This window comes from Elephantulus edwardii, unplaced genomic scaffold, assembly GCF_000299155.1.
Source record: "Elephantulus edwardii isolate Elephantulus edwardi_28Jun2011 unplaced genomic scaffold, EleEdw1.0 scaffold00087, whole genome shotgun sequence".
Taxonomy (NCBI): Eukaryota; Metazoa; Chordata; class Mammalia; order Macroscelidea; family Macroscelididae; genus Elephantulus; species Elephantulus edwardii.
Window position 1 is genome coordinate 7,270,569 of NW_006399837.1, and position 21,879 is coordinate 7,292,447.

The 21,879-nt window shown below is 36.0% G+C and overlaps 1 protein-coding gene across 2 annotated transcripts in view; it reads right to left on the bottom strand.

Annotated features, from left to right (window-relative positions):
• CUL3 (cullin 3) overlaps positions 1 to 21,879 on the bottom strand; it is a 110,699-nt gene that overhangs the window by 27,479 nt on the left and 61,341 nt on the right. For both annotated transcript variants that reach the window (XM_006890284.1, XM_006890285.1), the window contains 5 exons: positions 10,909 to 11,069; positions 9,729 to 9,843; positions 6,324 to 6,552; positions 1,317 to 1,462; positions 531 to 707 (listed from right to left, as the gene is read on the bottom strand). In XM_006890284.1, the coding sequence (XP_006890346.1) occupies positions 531 to 707; positions 1,317 to 1,462; positions 6,324 to 6,552; positions 9,729 to 9,843; positions 10,909 to 11,069 (828 nt within the window). The remainder of the gene's footprint in view (positions 1 to 530; positions 708 to 1,316; positions 1,463 to 6,323; positions 6,553 to 9,728; positions 9,844 to 10,908; positions 11,070 to 21,879) is intronic.

The window sequence follows — 21,879 nt, forward strand, 5'->3', positions numbered from 1 at the left end:
ATCCACTATTCTAGGTCACTGAGTTGAAGGAGACTCGATGGCACCTAACAACAACTACAAGCCCCCAGAGAGCTCCCTGGATTCAAAGCAGCAGCTATAGCTAAATGGATGACTTTTTGTAGCAGAGGACAGGAAGACAGACTTCAGTGCCAGATAGCCGAGCAGGGGAGTTGGACTGGCTGGTAATCAAAATTCAGTCTCTCACATGGATGGCAGGAATGTTGGCAGCATGGCTGAACCAGCACTGATCCATCATTCAGAATCCGACTACTGCTATTAAACAGCCTTGAAGGAAACTCTGGTGGCCTCGTGGTAAACAAATACAGAAGTGAAGCTCTTTGTTTTCGGTACTAACTACATATTAAGTGAAATGTAAACATACTGTAGCCTTTTAAACAATCTTTAATAGACTGAAGCATATAATTAAGTATAGCAAAATGCTATGCACTTACTTTTGTACAAGCAAACCTTGTTACTTTTTTCTTAATAACATAACCTTAATGAAATGCAGTCATAGTCATACTTCTTACCCCTTTGACTCCTTTTTTCAGCTTATCATCAATAAATAATGAGAGGTATTCTGGGGACCTGGAGTTGAGGTTGAGAAAATACTCAAAGTCACCCGCAATAGTTTGTTTAAAGAGCCGGTCATTATTGAACGATTCCTGGAGAAAGCGATCAAATCTACTCTTCAGATCCAATAAGCCCTTACAAATAAAAAGAAATTAAAAACATATTATCTTTCAAAAAATAGTACCCTTGTGATCATGTATGTTTATCTTAACTTTGTTGGTAAATAAATAACAAATATGATTTAAAATTTTCATCTAATCCCTAATAAAGCATCACTGATAAGCATTTTCCATTTATGTATTATACTTATTATTTCTCCCCACTCTCTGGACACCCTGGTTTGAAGGAATTGGTCAACAAGCAGAGAGAAAACTATCTTTTAAATGATGCATATACAAAAGTTGATTACATAATACTAAAGCAAAATAAAAACATCCTTTTATTTTTCATAGTATTATTTCAGACCAAAGCATTTTGAAACAAAAATTATTTAAATAAAAGTTGCTTTAACACTCTAAAGCACATAAATTAAACAAAATCTTCACCATAAGAACTTTCAAAAATGAAAGAATACTTGGATTTAATTCTTTGCTATAGTTCGACATGTCTCTTAAAATTCTATTTAAGATAATTACACATTAATTTATTACTGAGACAAAGATATGTAATAAACAGGTTAGTAAAAGTGTTTTGTTTAGCACTTGGAAAGTTACTTTTCTCTTAAATATTCTGCACTTACTTACCTGGATATAATCAACAGGATTCTTTCCTTCTCCTTCCTCAGAAACGAGGGCTTTACCTTGCTCCCTCAAATAGGAACTCATACACTCACACATTGTTTTCAAACCATTTGGCACACGACTAAATAACTTGTACATGCAAGCAAGGTCTGCAACCAAAGGGGGAGGAAAACAAACAACAAAAATTGGTCATGTTAAAGAATGTGAGTCTGTGTTCATGCTAATTTAGAAGTCTAAAGAAACTTCTGTCACTACTATCTATCTGTAACCCATATTAAATGCTACTCAAAAACTGCCAAACGAAAAAGAAAGAAGACAGGTAAAATAGATTTTGTTATTTGTCATCGAGTCTGAACCAACTCACAGCTGATTCTTCACTGAGTTTTCAGAAGCTGTAGATCACACAGTAGGAGATTATTTCTCTTTCTCTTGCAGAGCAGGATTTGAACTGCCTGCCTTTTGGGTGGTAGCTCAACTCCTTACTACTAAACCATCAGCACTCCCTTAATAGCTATGAGATACCTTGAAGGTCCCAATAAAAAGCCTTAGCACATTTTCATTTACACAGAACAGAAGATGTCCAAATACCCTAATAAAACTAGCAATGTCACATCACCTCATATGATTTACCCTGTGCGGCTTTGGTGGCACAGTCACCAACTGTGTTACTAACCCAAGGGCTGCATATCTCAGGCAGCTGGAACCCACTGGTGGCTCTGAAGGAAGACAACGACAGGAGGTCTGCGCTCATTGCAATTTACAGCCGTGGAAACCCAACGTAGGGCCGCTATGAGTCAGAAAGCACTCAATGGCAGGAAGTGAGTGACTGTAGAATTCATCCTATGTAACCCTAAACTTACTGATTACCCAGAATCTACAAAAAAGGAAAACTAATTTTGGCATAAATGCTAGTCAACGTAACAAGAAAAATACGTTAAAATAAATTATAATCTTTCATGCAGAAGCTAGAAAATGCACAAGTAGGACTGAAAAAATTTGTTTTATCTAAATTAAAATGTTTGTTCACAGGGTCACTATGAGTCGTCTACGACTCGATGGCACCAGACAATAACAACGACAACAACAAAGAGAGAGCTATGTTGGCCTAGTGGAAAGGAAGTTATGCTATCAAGCCAAAGGTGGGTGATTTTCATCTGCAGCCCTCGGCCAGGTTCAAATTGTTTTCCTGTCAAACAATCTTCTAGGTGGTATAGCACTGGTCTGTGCGTTGCTGTACAGAGGTAACTCTTGTGATGCTGAAGACTGTGACAGTGATGTGCCAATCATGGTAATGGGTACCCATGGCGGACAGTGCTGGCTGGAGCTTCCCGACTAAAACAAGCCTGGAAATTATGTACAAACAGTGCTCAGGCTGTTCGTTCATAGGGTCGCTATGAGTCGTCTATGACTCGACGGCACCAAACAACAACAAATTAAAATGTGGTGAAGAAAATCAAATATATCATTGTCTATAAAAAGAATGAACACATCTTTCTCAGAGAACTACAGCCACAATGGTCCCTAAAAGAATGATGGTGATACTTTTTCTCAAATTCTTTTGGTATGTTCTCAGGAGGTGACAGTCTGAAGACATTATGTTTGGTAAAAAAGAGTCAGCAAAAAAAAGAGGAAGACCTCCAATAATAATAGCTGATTCAGTATCTATAAGACTGGGCTTTAACAGCAACACCTGTGAAGGGGCACAGTGCTAGACAGTATTATGTTGTATATCGGGGCACTATGCATTGAAACCAACTCAACAGCACTTAAGAAAAACTATTTAAAGACAGACATAAATACAAACTGAGTGAAATACTGTTGTTGTTAGGTGCTGTTAGGTGGAGTACAACTCACAGTGATGTGATGAACACTTATTGTCATCAAACGGAAAACAACTTTTAGCTGACCATCAGCTGATTTTCAGAGGCTGTAGATCACATGGAAGGAGACTGCTCTCCTTTCCCACACAGAGCAACTGGGGGATTTGAACTGTCTTTGGGCTGGTGAGGCAACTGCTTACCTAATAGGTCATCAGAGCTCTCTAAAAGCAGAACATTAAAATAGCGGTATATCACACTTTGCTTTTTTATTTAAAATAAAAAGAACTCTATCCATTTGTACCAAAATTTTCCATACAAAAACAGGTTTTACAAAATCTAACAAGAACTTACAGGCCTGTACTACACTAAATTTGGTATACCTCTACTGGAATTGCTTGTTTATCTATTTTATTCCTGTGTAGTTCTATGTTTTGCTTAATCGTTTATGTTGTAGATTTAATTAATTTAATACCATTTCAACTTACTTCGATGTATGGAGTAATACAGAATGTAAAAGAGAAAATTAAAAATAGACCTGACATTCAAAGATTGAAACTCATCCTCACACACACGAAATCCAATTTGAACACAATGCTATTTATATACTCTTAAAAAGCAGTTCCATCCTTCAATCAGTACTGAGTAAATGAAAAATGGTTTTTCATTTTGATTTATGAGATATTTGAATTTATAATAGAGTTTAAAAAGGCCTTCAGTCTAGTCTCAGTATATAAAACAAAGGAAGGATGTACTTAGCATCATTAAGACATTTAGCAGTGCAACAATGAATGAATGAATGGAAATTCAAGGTCTCTGTAAATTTTCATTAAAATTAATAATTAAAAAATGCAAAAAGGGTATTTACTGGGAATTAAAAAAAAAGATATTTAGCAAGGCAGTTTTTAATGAAAGGTGAGGGAAACTGAAGCCGGAATTTCCACATTTAGTTCAGAATCACACTTACTTTGTTAACAAACATTCACCACCCACTTACTTGGTAAAATTAACATTAAACACTAAATAGTGAAGAAATGGTATGTGGGTGCACTCTACTATTTTACTGAAGTACCTACTGAGTTAAGAACTCTTAGGATCTTACATGCAAGTTTCCAAACAGGTTACAATAATTATAATTCAGGCATGTGTAATCTGTATCAAACTTAAACTATGCCCCCAGTACCTGTCAATGAGGAAGCATTAACCTAACACCTCAACAGTATATGACATGATTATCTTTTGGGCTTAAACTTTGTCTAAGCAGTGGGAAAACTGTTTTCACAAAGGGTCATTTAGACCATGGATGTCAAACTATATCCCATGGCCTGTATTTATTTAACCTAAAAACTAAGACTGGCCCTTAGATTTTTATATGGCTGGGGTAGAGGGGAAAGCAAAAGAATACTATTTTATTTTTTCTGAAAATTATATGAAACTCAAATTTAAATGCCCACAAATCTTATTAGAGCCCACTCAAGTTCATTCACTTGCCCTGTGCATCGCTGTTTTCACACTAATGCAGAAGCTAAACGGTTGACTTCATGGTCCACAAATCTAAAATTATTTCTTTTATGGCTCTTTATTTACCAACCCCTAATTTAGACCAGAGATATATGGAATGTTGCAGGTTAGAAAATTACAAACATGCTTAAAAATAAATGTCTTGTTTTTGCTTTTACGGAATGGCTTATTTTAAATTTTTTTCTGGTCTAAAGAACACAATACATCCTTTCAGGAACTGACACTACAGAGCTCCTGCAGCACAGTGAGAAACACATCAGGCTGCCAACTGAGGCTGGTGATCTAACTGAGACACACTGCAGGAGAAAGATGGGTTGTCTTCTGTTCTACACAGCCTTACAGGGCTGCTAACTTGAGCCGGAGTCAAGTCAATGACGAGTGAGTTACCACATGCACAGAAGATAATTCCAAAGCACGCAAGAACTATACTAGAGATAATCATGAGTCAACGTCTTTCATTTCACCATTTTTTCCTCTCCTAGAGCATCAACTTTTTGGTTTTTGCTAAAAAATATTTTCCTTTTATGGAATGCTGGTGGCTTAGTGACAAGCAGGTGTGTGGCACCTCTATGCAAAAAAACAAAAACAAAAATCCAAAACCCCAGCATTTTCTCCTTGTGCAATTTATTGCCTTTCAAAACCCACTAGAGTGTCAGTTATGAGTCGGTTCCAACTTGATGATAGATAACATAACCTAGTAACATTCTCCTTTTGCTAATACTTCATCTAGAAAGCAGGTAAACAACAAAGCTAATGATATTTATTCTTTTTAATACATCAGTAATTAGGTAAAGTGAAAATTAAAAAACACTAACACTAAAACATCTAAAATTTAGAACAGTAACAATCCTATTACCATTGGATTAACAATTTCTCTTAGGGTTATGTGTCATTTAGAAAATCTTTTTCAGGAAAAGAAAACAGCCATGAAGGTAAATGTTATTTCAAAAATGCTTACCCTTACGGAATTCCTCTGGGTTTCCCCCACAGTAAGTAACTTCAGAGTTCTCAAACCAAGCAACTCATTTATAAAAACAGGTCAATACAAGACAAATTCCAAAGGAAAATATGCTGATATTTTAAAACTAAAATGTCAGCTTTGAACAGGATCACAAAACTACAAGATTCCAGAGGCAAAGGAGAAAACCCAATGCCTGTTAAACGGTATCAGGGAAAAGGGACACAGGAATACTTGAGATATACTTGAAGGCTTCACCAATAGAAGGGTTTTTTATTTTCTGGGTTAAGAAAAGCAGGGAATGAGATGAGAGAGGACAGACAGGACTGAAAAAATCCACTCAATTAACTAGAAAGATCTGAAACCCTTACTGAAAGCTGTATGTATTTAGAGTTAAATCCAACTCAACTTAAGTCATGGAACCAACTCACAGCAACTTTTCTGCTGCAAATCGCACAGGAGACTTTCCACATTTCTCCCATGGAACTGCTGGTGGAGCTGAACCACCAGAGGTGCCAACTTCAGGTTAGCAGTGCAACTCTTTCTGGACTATGCACTAGAGCTTCTTACCCAAGTTACAAAGGTGGCAAAATGACACACGCAACCTCCTACAAAGCTATGATTCATAATCATTACTTTAAATGCAAGAATAAAAATTTTAAAAATTGAGAAGCTGGTAGAATCTCCAGACTTATTTCCCAACTGTTAACTTACCTTCTGTCTTTCCATTCTTCAACATATGTACTAGTCCAGAATTCTCCATTTCTACTATAGTCTTCATGTGCTTGGAAATTAGTTCCCTTTCAACTACTTTTACAATTGGCTCTTCAGTTGATTTGTCAAGGCAGTGCATCACCCGTTCTATTTCTTCATTAATTCTAGCTTCTACTTTCTTTATATATACTGAAGCACTGTTTTCTGCTAAGAATTTCTGGCTTTCCATCTGTAATGAAGAAGTATGAATTAAAACAAACCAAAACTCACTGATGCACAATGCATTCCTACTTATAATTGGGCCTTTACAGAGTTCAAACTCACTCAGAAGCTCTAGGGAAGTCTATTTGCTTCCATAAATATCACCGCTCAGCTTTATAACATTATAGAGTTGTCCTGAGTTAGAATCATTGAAAGGCAGCAACAGGTTTGTCTTCTTCCTCAGCAACTGACCCACCATGGTGTTTAAATTATAAACCAGTCAGGTTATCAAACTCATGACTAACATTTTAAAATTTCTTAACAGATTTTTTTATAAAAAGGTGTTGCCTTTGAGTTGATTCTGACTCACAGTGATGTTTGTTGGTGCTGTTAGGTGCCATCCAGCTGAGTACAACTCACAGGGACTCTATGAACCAAAGATCTGAACGCCGCCTTACCCTGTACATTCCTCAGGATTTGACTAATATACTCTGATTAACATAATCTGAATTATAGCCTTTAAAGTATTATGTATATAAGACAAAATATTATCTTTCAAGTACTATTTTTTAAACACTGCCAATTAATTCAAACAGCAAAAGTTAACATAACCAGTAATAAGGGTCAAATGGTACAGAATCAAACATTTCACTTATTCAGAGCGGGATTTTTTTTTTTTTTTTCTTGTAAAATAGGTTAATAATGGTTAAGAAGTATTATTATAAAGTTTTGTTGGCATACAACTGATTGCTAAAATTCTGTCATCTCTTTCAACCCATCTCAAAAGGATTCCAAGAACAATGTAAACTGAAAAACTGAGCTTTAATTATGCCAACTGATACATTAGCCTTATAGGTACTTACCTAACTACTACTACCTCAATTTATTTTAACTACTTTGAAAGCAGCATTAACAGATTTTAAAATTGAAATAAATAATCATTAAACAAAAACCAATAAAAGACATTTTGATAAAAACTATGCTTTGGACATGTTTTCAGGAAGGACTGTGCTCAGAAGAGGACATCCTCATGCTTGAAAAGTAGAGATTCAGAGAGATGGTCAATGAGATGCACCGAAGCAGGGATGACAACAGGCTCAAGCACCACAGATGGTGAGGGTAGCAGCATGGGCAGGGCTTCTTATTCCCTGGGACATCAGCTGAATAACATTTTCCAGTTTATTAATAAAAATTTCAAAGTTTGGAAATAATGATGTTCCTAAGGATAGATGTTATTATTAATATAAACAACAATCTTGTATATCATCTTTCTACTCAGTAATAAGAAAAATATACTTATATGAAAATCAGGACACATCAAGTCTTGACTGTCAATTTACCTAGTAGTATTTATATAGTGAAACTAATAGTATTAATATACTGAATATGCTCTAAATTATTACTTCTTAATGCATAGTCCAGGCTTATCACTGTGGGTCAAGACACTAAAATTGACTTCCATTTTTATATACATCTAAAGACTTTTACGAGGTACCTGCTGAATTATCAAGAATTCCTTTTTTAAATTGTGATTTGAATGAAGTTTTACAAAAAAAGCATATTAATTTTTAATTCATAGTTTAAAGACATTCATTTCTATGAAACTATGACAATGAAATTACACTTTTCCAATTTCCTTCTAATCTTGTAATTATGACTTCCATTAATCTAGCTGGAGTTCTTTGGGTCTTCTCTTTCTTTAAACACCCAAGAACGATTCTTAGCTTTTTGGAACAGTGCTTATAGTTACGTGCCCTTTTGTAATTTACTTAATTCATTTATTCCTCTAGATGTCTTGAACTAAGTGCTTTAGCATTATGTTTTGCTAAGCAGAAAAAGGAAAAAACATTTTCATGAAGAAAAATACTTTTACGAAAAAATATGGCTCTATAGAAACTTGTGAAGATGGTGCAGAATGAGGAAGTATTTTGTTAGACTGTACATGTCATACGCAGGGTCGCTGAGTTGGAACCAACTAAAGGGTCCCTAACTCCACAAGCCATGCAATGAAGTGCTTGTTCACAGTTGGTGTTAAGTGCCCTCCAGTCGAAACGACCCACAGCAACCCTATGAACAATAGATCTGAACCCTGTCCTGTCCCATTCGCATACTTCCTGATTATGAATGACAGAAAAATTGTCATTAATACGGATTTGGGGGTTACAAATAAATTTCAAAGAGCATGCAAAATACAGAATTTGTGAATAATGAGAATAAACTTTAATACATAATAAAATAGTAAGGTTACTTCTAGGCTTGAAGGTCAATTTTTTAATAACAAAAAATTCATTTCTGCCCCAAGAATTTCAATATATCAAGCTGAGTGAGAGAAGTCAGTCACTGACGGACAATTATAATACATTATTATAAAAAAAGTTAAGGAAAGATTTACACAAAATAAAATCATAATGGATGGTTACCAGGAATAAGTGGATAGAGGGGTAAAATCTAATAAACAGAAATGCTGAGAAAGGTAAAAGAAAAAGAAGGTTAGATTAAAACAAAGCTAAAATCATTAACAGGATGGTTATCAGGGGTGAGTGGGGAGGAAAAGGAGATTAAAAACTAATAAATAGATAATGCGAGTTAAAGAAAAAGCAATATACCTAGGGAGCTGATCAGAAATTGTAAATCATGTTGCCATTGTTAGGTGTCGCTGAGTCAAGTATGACACAAAGTGACACTATGAACAACAGATTTGAACCCTGTCCTATACTATGCCATCCTCATCATCTTTGACATACTCGGGCCCACTGGTGCAGTCACCATGTCAATCCATCTCAGTGAAGGTCTGTCTTCCTCTAAGAAAATGAACATCTTCAATTATCAAAATGTGACTGATTGAATGAATAATCAATGAGCTGTCAACTTTCACTCTCACACACACAAAAAACAGCAAAGCCTTCAATACAGTGTTGTTGCTCTTGATTGCCACTGAGTTGAGCACAACTCTTAACGACCCTATGAACAAAAGACATTTTATTATCTTTTAACTACTGTTTCTCAAAGTTCATATATATTATCAAATCCAATACATTATCAGTTAGGTTTTTTTAACTAAAATGTCAGAACACTGGATAGGTGTGATGAAAGAAAAGCATCTACACCCCTCACTCTCAGATGGAAGGTCAAAATGTTCAAATTAGGAACTACATTCCAGAGCTTTCAGAACATTTTAAATGTTTGTTTATATCCTCTGATTACCTGAAAAAATTCTGCAGACATTTCCAAAAAGGGAGCCTCAAAATCTTCTTCATAGACCGATCTTCCTTCAAGACCTAGTATCATTAACATCTGGCAAGCATTTCTTATTGCGCCTCTGTGAAAAGAAGTTACACCACTTAACAATCAAATTACTCAGTCATGTAAAAAAACCAACACAAAAAAAACACCACCCCAAAACAAAACAAAAAAAAAACAACACAGAAGTAGCAAGAAATACTTTAAGAATACTTAACATTTATCAATGAATTCTCTTCCACAGGCAAAATATTAATGGAATAAGGATTTAAGGCAATTTTATAACAGAAAAGCATTAACTATTGTTCACATCTCCTTATAACTAAAGACTTTCAAAGGAAGTGGCTTACAATGCTCAAATAGTTCTATCTGTATATTTAAAACGAAAAAGAAAATTGGTCATTTTATAAGGGAGTAAGGACAAGTAAGTGAGGGAGAGTGATGGCTGTACTGCCCAGCAGGGGAACAACAGGGGCTACTCCTAGGCAATGCCATTTTCCCCCATTAAATAGTCTGAGCAATTTTGACCAAGCATTAAAGTAAAAGCAGTAAGAATTTTTTTTTTAAATCTAACATCTATAAGAAAAACAGAAACCTTTAAGTTTTAAGTCACTTTAACCTTGAAATCATGGTAAAGTTTATTTGGGACGGGGGATGGGATGGGGTGAGGGTGGGGGATGGACCCTGAAGGGGAAGAGTAGTTCTTAATAATTTTAGTTGTTTTTGTTGCTAGGTGCTGTGATTTTAGATGAGTAAGTATTTAAGTGATAAAAGTAATTGTTAGGTGTTACCATTTTAGATGACAGTCCATATTTGATTTTTTAAAAAAAATGGTTAAAGAGTCTAGTCAAATGCCCTTAAATAAAAAGAACATAAAAATGCTATTTACACAGCAAGGAAGAAAACTCAGAGGGAAAAGAAAGAGATGATTACGGGCTGATTTTTTTTTAAAGTATGTTATGTAAAGGCTTAGGATAGTCTCTTCTGAAACTGTAACTTGCTGAATGTGAGCCAAATTTACTAGAATATTTGTAATTTCCTGGGCATTCAAACTTTCATTGATTTTAATAATACTATGATAGTGAATTGGCTCTCTTAACCATTTAAAACGAAAACTCCGTGAGTAAAAGGTTGATGACTGTACCTGTCTACAACTTCTCCTTTCCGCTCTCTTGCAATCATATCCAGCAGAGTCTGCCGCAGATGATCTCTAATACAGCCGTAACGAACAACTTGATCTCGGAAAATAATTAACCCCAAATTGTAGACATTCTCTACGTTATTCTGTTGCACATATACACGGTCCTGCAGAAAAAGATAAATCTAATGAACAAAACACAATTCATACAAACAAAATATAATCAAAAGCTACTATGAATAAAAGGAAATAAAATTCCAAAATGTCACCTGTCAGTAGATTCAAACCCTCATAGGCAATACAGAACTTTCTAGTACTTTACAAATTATAGTAAAATATATTCTGCCCCCTCCTCCTTTCTGACTGTCACTGAGTCTGAACCAACTCATTTACAACTAACCCCCCAATAGTTTTCTAAGGCTATAAAGCACAAGGGAGGAGACTGCTCATCTTTCTCCCACAGAGCGGCCGATGAATTCGACCTACCAGAGGCAATACTGTTGGGTTAACAGTTTACTCCTTACTATGCCACTAGAGCCCCCTTTAATAGTATGTATATTTTTAAATTTACTATTTTTACATCAATGAAACAAATAATGCTTATACAGAGTCAAACAATTACCTAAAGGAAAAACAGGAGGGAGAAAAGCAAGCATTAGACCTAGAAAGATAAAAATGAGGAAAAAGGAAACAAAGAGATTATCCACAAAGCCATTATCATACCCAAACAGACTGTTTTCCTACTTTCTTGAACGCAGGACTGAAAGACCACATAAAACAAGATTACTAGCTTTGATCTTATTAAAATTATCACCAAAATGATGATAGGGACTTGACTTCATAAAGCTTAGATAATACAGAATTGATGGCTATAAACTTTTTTTTTTTTTTTTTGTACATTACCTGATAATTTGTATGTAAAACATCAAAATAAAGACAAAACCACTGTGTTTAATCCTTAAAAGGATTGGTAAAAATTCTCAAAAGAATTCCCTTGTTTTCTTAACTTGGGCTCTCTCTGGTGTTTGTAGGTCTATTAAAAGCCTTCATGCTGTAAATACTCTGGGTGAAGGAGCCATAGCTTTTATGAGACTCTTAAAGCCATTCATAGTCTAAGAACATGGCAAATGGTAACCTTTGGATCATGCATTTGTATGAATTTCATTCATCACAAGCAATAACAAAACCACCTACAACATGAACATAACAGAAGTTCTATCGTATTAGCTTGCATTTAACCTGGCACTGAACAACCTTTAGACGAATTTTAACGTAATTCTTCATATACAGCCCTCCTTATATATGAGTATTGCTCCCAACCTTCTTTGACTCAACAGTGCACACAAGATGACTATAAAGAAAGTAGCTCTTTTACTAGCATCTTTGATGCTAATATTTCTGTTCTCATAATCTGAGCACATGGTTCATGATTTCAGATCCAGACAGCAAATTTACTGAACTGAAAATTTCCCACAATGGCTATCCCCTAACTTCCCACTTAAACTTCCAAGCTCCTAAATGCCCCTAATCACGTTGTTTCTTTGCTGGCTGCCATCTTTGCTCTTGATCCTCAGTGTGACTAGGAAGCTAAGTTAGCCTCATTCTGGGATTAAAATCAAACGCATCAATTAAAATCTGGTGTAAACAGAACAATTTAAAAAGCAACTGCAACTCTATTATTGCTTTAGTTAACATTTTATAAACTTGATTTTTTCCAGTTCTAAATATATACAGTACAAAAAGGTGCCATAAATTAAAAATGCTTATCTATTGTATCAATACCAGAGCCTGCTAGATTGAAATACAAAAAAACCCAACAAACCAAAAAAAGCACACACATTATATATCAAAAACCAGATAAATGTTCATTCAGACTAAGACCTTTTGACTGAACTTCAAAACCAAGTCTTTCTTACACAAATCATATATATAACATACTCACTTATATTTTCACCAAGTTAGTGCACTAACAAGAAACATTCAAGAAGTAACTGGAATGTAAGTTTCACATTTTTACAATTTCCACTCCAAGATTTTAAACTCTACAAATGTAATTCAAAGTAATATTTAGTGGTTCACCTCTAGCGATTCCGTCAGAAGCCGGAAGGTAGGCAGTCAGGAGTAGGTTCATAATACATGGTACATAATAACAAGACACGAACTGCCTGTTTTCTACAAAGCCATGTACCATTTACTTTTTTGAATGGAAAAAAAATGTAATAGTGGAAAAAATACTAAATATGGAGACAGGAATTCTATGATCCTTATTTCTGGCTTTGTGACCCTAAGTAAATTATTCTGGTTCAGGTAAGTCAAGAAAACTGGTAAAAATAATCACTAAAACGCGAATATAATAATTTCCTAAAATGCTTCACTGTGACTGAAATCTAATGCATAATGGAGATTAAGGATACATTTCACCATGAACTTCTTTCCCCATGCATTAATTAATTCTTTCCTGGCCTTTACCTGTCTTCAGCATTGTTATACTACGGAAAACAGGTGCAATCTGTAACCTTATGGCTTACAGTGTCTGCTAACCCAAAGGCTCTGGCAAAAAGACAGAAAAGGGATCAGGTGCAGCTGGTGAATTGCTCAGCTAAACTGTGTAGAAAAAGAGAAACTGATGCTTTAATAAAAGAAGCCAGGTAGTGGGATGGAACACATACATAGTTTTAGTGTGTGCACACAGTAGGATAACCAGAAAGAAGTGAAAAAAATGGGGTATAGGAGCTAAACTTTGTCTTTTTAAGACTTTTGAAGTGTAATGACTACAAAGTACACTAGAATGCTCCATGTAGGCAAAGATGATGAAGCTTCATCACACATCTTAGACGTGCTGCTAGAAGAGGTTACTCCTTGGAGAGGAGTATCATGCTTCAAAAGGTGGATTGACAGTGATTTCAGCAATGGGCTTGAGTGCTTCAGAGATTGTGAGGCTGGAACAGGGCAGGACAAGTTCAGACCTTCTGTTAATAGGGTTGCTATGTGACCTATCAATAACAACGAACTGCCATTTATAGTGTTTGAGATATCTGGATAGGTGCATAATTGCCATCAAGTCAAAGTTATACATGCAAACACTCCTGTTAAACAGCAATGCATGAATACAGTGTATCAGAAAGAATTCTGCTCTCCAGTGCACAGCATTTCTATAATGATGGATGCTAAGAGGAATTCTCTGCTAAAATAAGTACCTGCCTGTGCTTATTTAGAACAGTAATAATAATGGAGCTTTAAGAATTTGAACTTTTGTAGGGCTTTTATGTTTGCATGGGAACATTTAAAAAATAAACAACAAAATAGGAACTCACACAAACAAGGCCTTAGCTCTAGATAACTCCTAAATAGCTAAATATAATCTTAATTGCAGACAAGAAAAGACGAGCAGCCAAAAGAGATATTAAATAGTAACAAAGAACTTAACAAATCTTTTACTCTCAGGCTTTGACCAAAACATAGTTTGTATTACTTCAATGTTAAGTCACCCATCTATTGTAGAGAGCTGAGCACAGTTAGGATGGTTCATGGATAGAATCTCCTTTTGTCTTTTTAAAGACAAAAGCACAAGACTTAATGCTCTGAAAAACTGATTTGAATGCTTAATATCAAAGTCAAAAAGCCAGATTTACATAAGAGGGTGTGTATTTTACCACCAGAAAAAAAAAAATCACATTTTTCATTTCTATTTTCTCGATTCTCTCAGCAAGTTGCCTCTCCTAATCCTGGCAAACCTGCAGTGGGCAAGAATCTTGGCAGGTCACGTGAAATTTGGGTGAAAGGAAATTATTAATGATAGAAATTTTCTTAACTCCACTTTTCACAGAGCCGATAGAAATCTGACTGCAATTACATTTTAAATTGCCCAAGTAGGACAGGTAAGCCCCCTGGAAGTTTCGGTTAGTACTGAGTTTTAAGTAAAACTCCTGCCTACTCATCTCGGCCTCTAAGGGGCACCTTTGCAGTACTCCTCTTAGATTTGTTGGTTCTCTTTTGGTTGCTCATGGGTTATTATGGCTGAGTGTAAGGATGAGACGCAGGCTAGAGCTTTGTTCACAGGGTGATTACTCACTGTTTATGCTGTCTACTCATGGCCCAGGGTTGTGCTCTGCCAGCAGACAAGAGAGCTCTGGCCTACACGGTGATGGACTCTACAAGACCACACACAGAAAGCCCCATTCCTCCCAGTAATTTAGGATTACCTTTCCCTGTAATAGAGAACTCAAAATCCAACCAATTACCTAAATAATTAGCATGCAAAATAAATAAAATTCTGCATACAAAAGAATGCACTGAGTTAGGAAGAGACAATACCCATTAAGTAGAACTCTTAAGAAGACTAACCCTGTATAAAACGGTTATCTTTTTAAATGGGCCAAAACAGCTTCATTACTCAGGAAATCACATTAGAAGCAAAATTAAAATGGGGGGGGGGGAAGATACATTTTTACCACAACAAGATAAAGTTAAACAATCCAACTGAAAAATGGGCACAGGATATGAACAGACACTTCACCGAAGAAGACATTCAGATGGCTAACAAGCACATGAAGACATGTTCAAAATCTCAAGTTCTAAGAGAGATGCAAATCAAAACAACTATGAGATTTCATCTCACCCCAGTAAGAATGGTAAAATTCAATACAACAGCAAGCAACAAATGCTGGCGAGACTGTGGAGAAACTGGAATCCTTATTCACTGTTGGTGGGAGCGGAAGGAGATACGGCGCTTTCTCAAAAAGTTGCAAATAGAGATACCATTTGACCGAGCAATTCCATTACTGGGAATATACCCCAAAGAGACCATAAGTGACATCCATGCACATATATGCACACCCATATTTATCGCAGCTTTGTTCACAATAGCAAAGAGATGGAAGTAACCAAAGAGCTCATCTACAAATGAATGGACAGAGAAGCTGTGGTATATTCACACAATAGAATACTATGCTGCATTGAAAAATAAGGAACACATGAAATATTATTCAAAATGGGTGACCCTGGAGGACATTATGCTGAGTGAAATATCTCAGTCACAAAAGGACAAATACTGCATAGTGCCACTGCTGTAAAAGAGAACTGACATCAGGGTTGGAAGGAGACTGAGAAAGATGGGATAAATAATGTATACTGCATTGAAACAGATGAGGGAGAAAACTGTTTAAAAGGGATATGTGATTAGGTATTATTGTCATGACAGAAGTCCAGAATGAAGGCTGCATAGTGAAGTGGACCTGGGGGGAGGGACTGTAAAACAATGAAAGAATTTTTCTTTTACTTTTCAAAGAGAAGAGTGTACTGTGGGGGAGGGGGTGGGCAGGGAGAAAAGTTCAACAATGAATGAATGGAAATCCAAAGTCTTTGTAAAATTATCATTAAAATTAGTAATAAAAAGATTTTTAAAAAGAGGACATATTTTACAATGAAATTTAAAAATAACTTATATGCAAGAAAAGATTCAACATTTTAATGTTTTTATTAATGATTTTAATGCAACATATATTTTTTACAGCATATTCTTTCCATTTAATTTCCACCCATTCATTACTTTACCTTTTCCTCCCTACCCACCCCTTCCCCCAGTTGGTTTTTCTCTTTGAAGACTTTCATTGTTACACAGTTGCCCCTACCTTGAATCCAGTCCACTTTAATAAGCATCTTTTTCTGTAATCTTGTCATGAAAACAATACCTAATTCTGTATTCCTTTTAAACAGTTTTCTCCCTCATCTGTTTCAATGCAGTATACACTATTTATCCCCTTTCTTAGGTTCCCACATGCCCAATGTCAGTCCCATTTTACAACAGTGGCAATATGCAGTATTTGTCCTTTTGCGACTGAGATATTTCACAAAAAAATGCTTTTTAAACAATCACTAAGTAAGAGAAAAACAAACTCCAATAAGTGAGCTTGGAGAAAGTTAACTGGTGGCAACTGCAAAGAAAGTAACTAAAGTAACTTTAAGTACCATTCATATGTAGTATCTCACTTTTGAACAATGTTTTTTTGACAAATTAAAGACATTTTTGAAACTTAAGTTCTAAAACCAACTCTTAGAACTATCATTCAAATTCAAAGCTCAATTAAAGAGTAAATATTAAAATCAACCTTTGAGCCAAATTTAACTCTGAAAACTAAGTACAACATACATATACATGCACTCCCAAATCTTGTCTCAAATATAAGTTAAAAATCTCTTCATAGAACTTTCGTAGCCTAGTGGTTAGGAGTTTCCCTATTAACCCAAAGACAAGAAGCAGTTCAAACACACCGGTAGTTCTAATGAACATCGATTTAATAAAGGTTCTTGAAAAATTAAAAAAAAAAAAAAAAAAATCTCTTCATAACATCTTTGCCTCAAAAAAGTTCAGTATTTCAAGTACTTCCAATAATGCCCCAATTAACCAAAAGTAGCACTGATTCCTCTAGAGTCTCATTTCCAGTCCTACTTTGAGCGATGATACATCTGTAATGCATAGCTATGAAAATTTCAAGTTATTGGAAAACTGGCCAATTTATGCTTCACTCAGGTTTTCTGTCCTATTTACACTAAAATGATCCCTAACTGTGTTGATGTCTGTATTTATAAACCAGTAAAGAAATCAGGAAAGCAAATGGTACTTAAAATTTTTACAGATAAAAAACGTTTATCTTGTTAGTAAGCAAGAACTGAATTTCTAAAAGTTCATGCCAACAGTCCAGAGCAGCAAGCAGTCTTTAGAACATGCTTAATCTGATTTCTCAAATTTAATCACTAGACAAGCTTTCACTAACAATAAATTTAAGTATTTTCAGAGTCATCTTCAAATCTTAAACTCAAATCCAAGTAAGCTTCACAAACACACACACACACACACACACACACACACACACACACACACACACACACACACAGGAAACAGAGACAACTCTACTCCAAAATCAAAGGAAAAAATGTTATGAGACCAAAATTTTAAAATTCCACAATGCTAGTGGCTCAATATTTCTGACTGAGAGGGCACTAGTAAATGAAAACTAGTAAACCGTACCAACTGATTTACCATTTGTGGACCCAGTAGTATCACAAGATGTGACGTCAGAGAACCCAGTTTGAAGACTTAACTACTGAAGTTCAAAGTTTTTGCTTCGATGAGTGTAAAATGGCACATAGGACAGTGAAAATGTTTTTGATAGGATTATAATAATTTTACTTTAAAACCTTTTCTCTTTCAAGATCTATTAAGATATTTAAGAAATAAAAAACTTAATGATGATTTCCTTAAATTGTGTTTGTTGCTGTGCACTATCAAGTTGGTATCAACATACAACTACCCAGTAGGAAACAGCAGAATTCCCCCAAAGGGTTGTCTTGGTTATAATCTACACAGGAAAAGACAGCCAGGGTCCCCATGCTCCTTCATGGGTTCCAACTGCCAACCGTTCTACTGAATCATTATCTAAGGAGTTTAAACAGTGTTCTCTTCTCAAAATTATCATAATCTAAGGATTATGTGCACATGCAAATACACACCCAGAGACATAGAAATAGACCCTTTTACAACTGTAAGAGATCCTCAAGGTCTTGAAGTAATGAAAATTACATGACTATCTTCTGGAAAAGGCAATATACAGTAAGGGTTTGATGAGACACTAATTACACTAATCAACTGTATATAATGTTCTAAAACAAAATGATTATGAATGATTAAATTGAAAATGCAATATAGTTTACAAACTTTAAAAAAAATTACCTTTGAAGACTAGCTTTTATAAGACCAATTTTTCTGCCAAGAACAAATATGAAAGCTGGATTTTTTTTTTAAATTGTTGTAAGGGGCCACTGAGTACAGCTCATAGCGACCCTATGAACAAAAAAATCTGAACCCTGTTCTGTCCTGCAGCATCTTCCCACTTCCTGACACACAAGAACCCTTTGCAGCAGTCACCATGTCAATCCACCTGGTCGAACTCTCCACCATGTCCTTCTCCAAGAAGCGACACTACCTAGCAACATGCTCAAAGTATGTGAGGTAAAACTATGGGAAGCCAAACTTTATACCAAACATTCAATGAAAACCCTTGTTCAGGAATTGAAGGAATTACAAATTTATAAGTTAGGATTTCTCTTGTGACAAATCACAGAAAATGAGTTGTTTGTTCCCTGCAGACAGGAGACAGCTAGGGCCCCTCTACAGAGGGAGTGTTACTTCCTGAGCTAGAGTTCACCCTGAGGCACCAAAGCAATCCTTAAGGGTATACCAAATTCTGGCATTTGCTAACTCGTCCCTCCTGAGTCAAAGGGAAGGTTTTCAGTATAAAGAACTTGGCTTCATTTACAAGGAATTCCTTTTATGATTTGCTTCCCCTGGTTATCAATAAATACACAGAGAAACATGACTTGGGGTCTTTGGTGGAGAAATGCTGGCCCCTGTTTTTCATGCTCTCTGCTCTATCTCATTCCTAGCTGTTTGTCTCATTATTAAAATACTTTACCCTCAGTATGCAACACAAAACCACATCATTCTTGCTTTCCAAAAAACACTCTGGCTGCACCCTCTCCAAGAACATATCTGTTCTCTTGGGCATCCATGGGATGCTCAGTTCTCCTCTCCAACACTCTTTTAGTTGTTGGTATATATTATTTGAGTAGCAACTGTGTAAACAGTTCCATCTATATATGAAAACTACTGGCATTGTACTTCAGGACAGATACTGTAATGTTCTTTTTTGACTATGAATGCAACATTATTCCTCCTCAATTTGTCACTCATATGATTCTCTGATTCACAGTGGCCACTAATATCCAGGATGTCAATTTAAAGCATTCCAAAACCCAGTTATTGATGTTACTTGTCGTTGCATCTACCACAACTCACAGTGACCCCATGGACAATGAATCTGAACCTTACTCTATCCTCTTCATCCCAACTGTTAGTCACTATGTCAAATCTATCTTGTTGAGGGTCTTGTTAAAGGTCTTCCTCTCCTTCACTGACCTTTTCGAGCATGAATTTCTTTTCCAAGGGCCATAGTAGCATAGTACAAGCAGTCAAAAATTTAAAAAGCATGTTGCATTGGGGAAACTTGCAATCCACTTTCTAAACAACATGCCTCTGGAAACTCTATGAAATTTGATAAACATAGTTTTAAGAAGGGCGTCAGGCCTTCTGTTCATAAGATCACTGACTTGAAGGCAATCAACAACAGCAGCAACAACAGGATCTCTTAATAAGATCAAGGATGTCAGTTCAAAGACAAAGGAGTGCCTGATACAAACCATGTTGTTTTCAATTGCTTCCTATGCATCTCAAAGTCGGACAATAAATAAGGATGACCCAAGAAGACTGAATGCCTTTGAACTGTGGTGCTGAAGAAGAGTACTGAATATCCCATGAGCTGTAGAAAGAAAAAACAAATCTGTCTTGGAAAACTGTAAGCAGGGTAGCTCCTCAGAAGCAAGCATGGTCAAACTGTGTCTCAGATACTTTGAGTATGCTGTCCAAATAAGTCAATCTTTGGGACAAGGCATCATCGTGTTGGAAAAAGTGGAGGGTCAAAAACCCTCAACAATATAGACCAACACAGTGATTTAAAAAACAGATTCAAGTATGTCAGAGATCAGTAAGATGTGAAAAACAGAAGGTTTTCTCTTCAATGTCACTATGAGTTCTAGATGACTCGATGAAACCTAACATCTAGATTCTGGGGACAAATGTCCTTTTGGTCCACTCTGAGAAGCTTGTTTTTCAGTTGTGTTCATGCTCACTTGATAACCTTCCCTGCTGTTTAACTGAACGGTAATCCCTTTCTTACTGGTAAATTCAGTTCCTTATTTAAAGGACCAAAGGTCCAGTCTCAAGGGTTCCAACAGTCTATCAATCTGATCTTTTGTATTAATTTAAAATCTGAGCTACCTATTTCTCTCAATCTGTCCAGGGTCTTCTGTGATCAGGCAGGAGGTAGCAATAGACAGTATTCAGCTTTTCTGGTTCCAGGTCTGTTAGTCTTTTGAACTAGCTACTGCCTTGAGTCTGTGATTCTCTTAAGATGAAGAGAGACCGTTGGCTGCACTCTGAATGACCACTGGCTACAATGCTCACAACAAAATGGATGCAGACTATTATGTTATGAACAATATTATGCCAACTGACAGAAATACTCCCTACCTATGGTTCACTGGGCCAGTACAGGAAGTATCATGATGGATGGAGAAAGGACCAAAACTTAATGATTTTATCTTGTTCAGATCCATAATCAATATCCTTGTTACCAACAATCAGGAGATTAGGAGACTACTGCTATAAGCAATACAGACTGCTATATTGCTCTCAGGAACTGCTTCAAAATACTGAAGGCCAATAATATCAGTTCAAAGATTAAGATGTGACTGACTCAGGCCATGCATGGCCTTTTCAATTACTTGCTATGTACCTGAGAGATGGACAATGAATAAGGGTGACAGAAGAACTGATGTTTTTGAATTGCAGTACTGGAGAAGAGTGCATGCACTGTCAAGTACATTTTAGAAAAGCTGCAACCAGAACGCTCTTTGGACGCATGGATGATGAAGCTTCATCTCTCATATTTTAGGAATGTTACTAAAGAGGCTATTCTAGTATATAACACTTGGCAAGATGGTCAGTCAGTGAAAGAAAGGAAGATCTTCAAGGAGGTGGATTGACATGGAGATTGCATCAATGGGCTCAAGTGTATCAGAGTTGAGGATGGCACAGGACACGATTCAAGTCTGTTGTTCACCGGGTCAGTATGAGTTGTACTCAAAAGACATATGACAATTGTTCTAATGACTCACTTCTTCAAAATATATGGTTACGGCTAAGAAGTTTTAAAACACTTTATCTCTGACTGCTCCTCCTTTTGCCTGATCTACATACACTCATGGGCATAGTCTAAAGTTTCCTTTCCCTACACAGTTTGCATGCCTGCCCATGTATCAACTTAAAGATAACCGTTTTTTGTTACTGATACTGTGGGATTA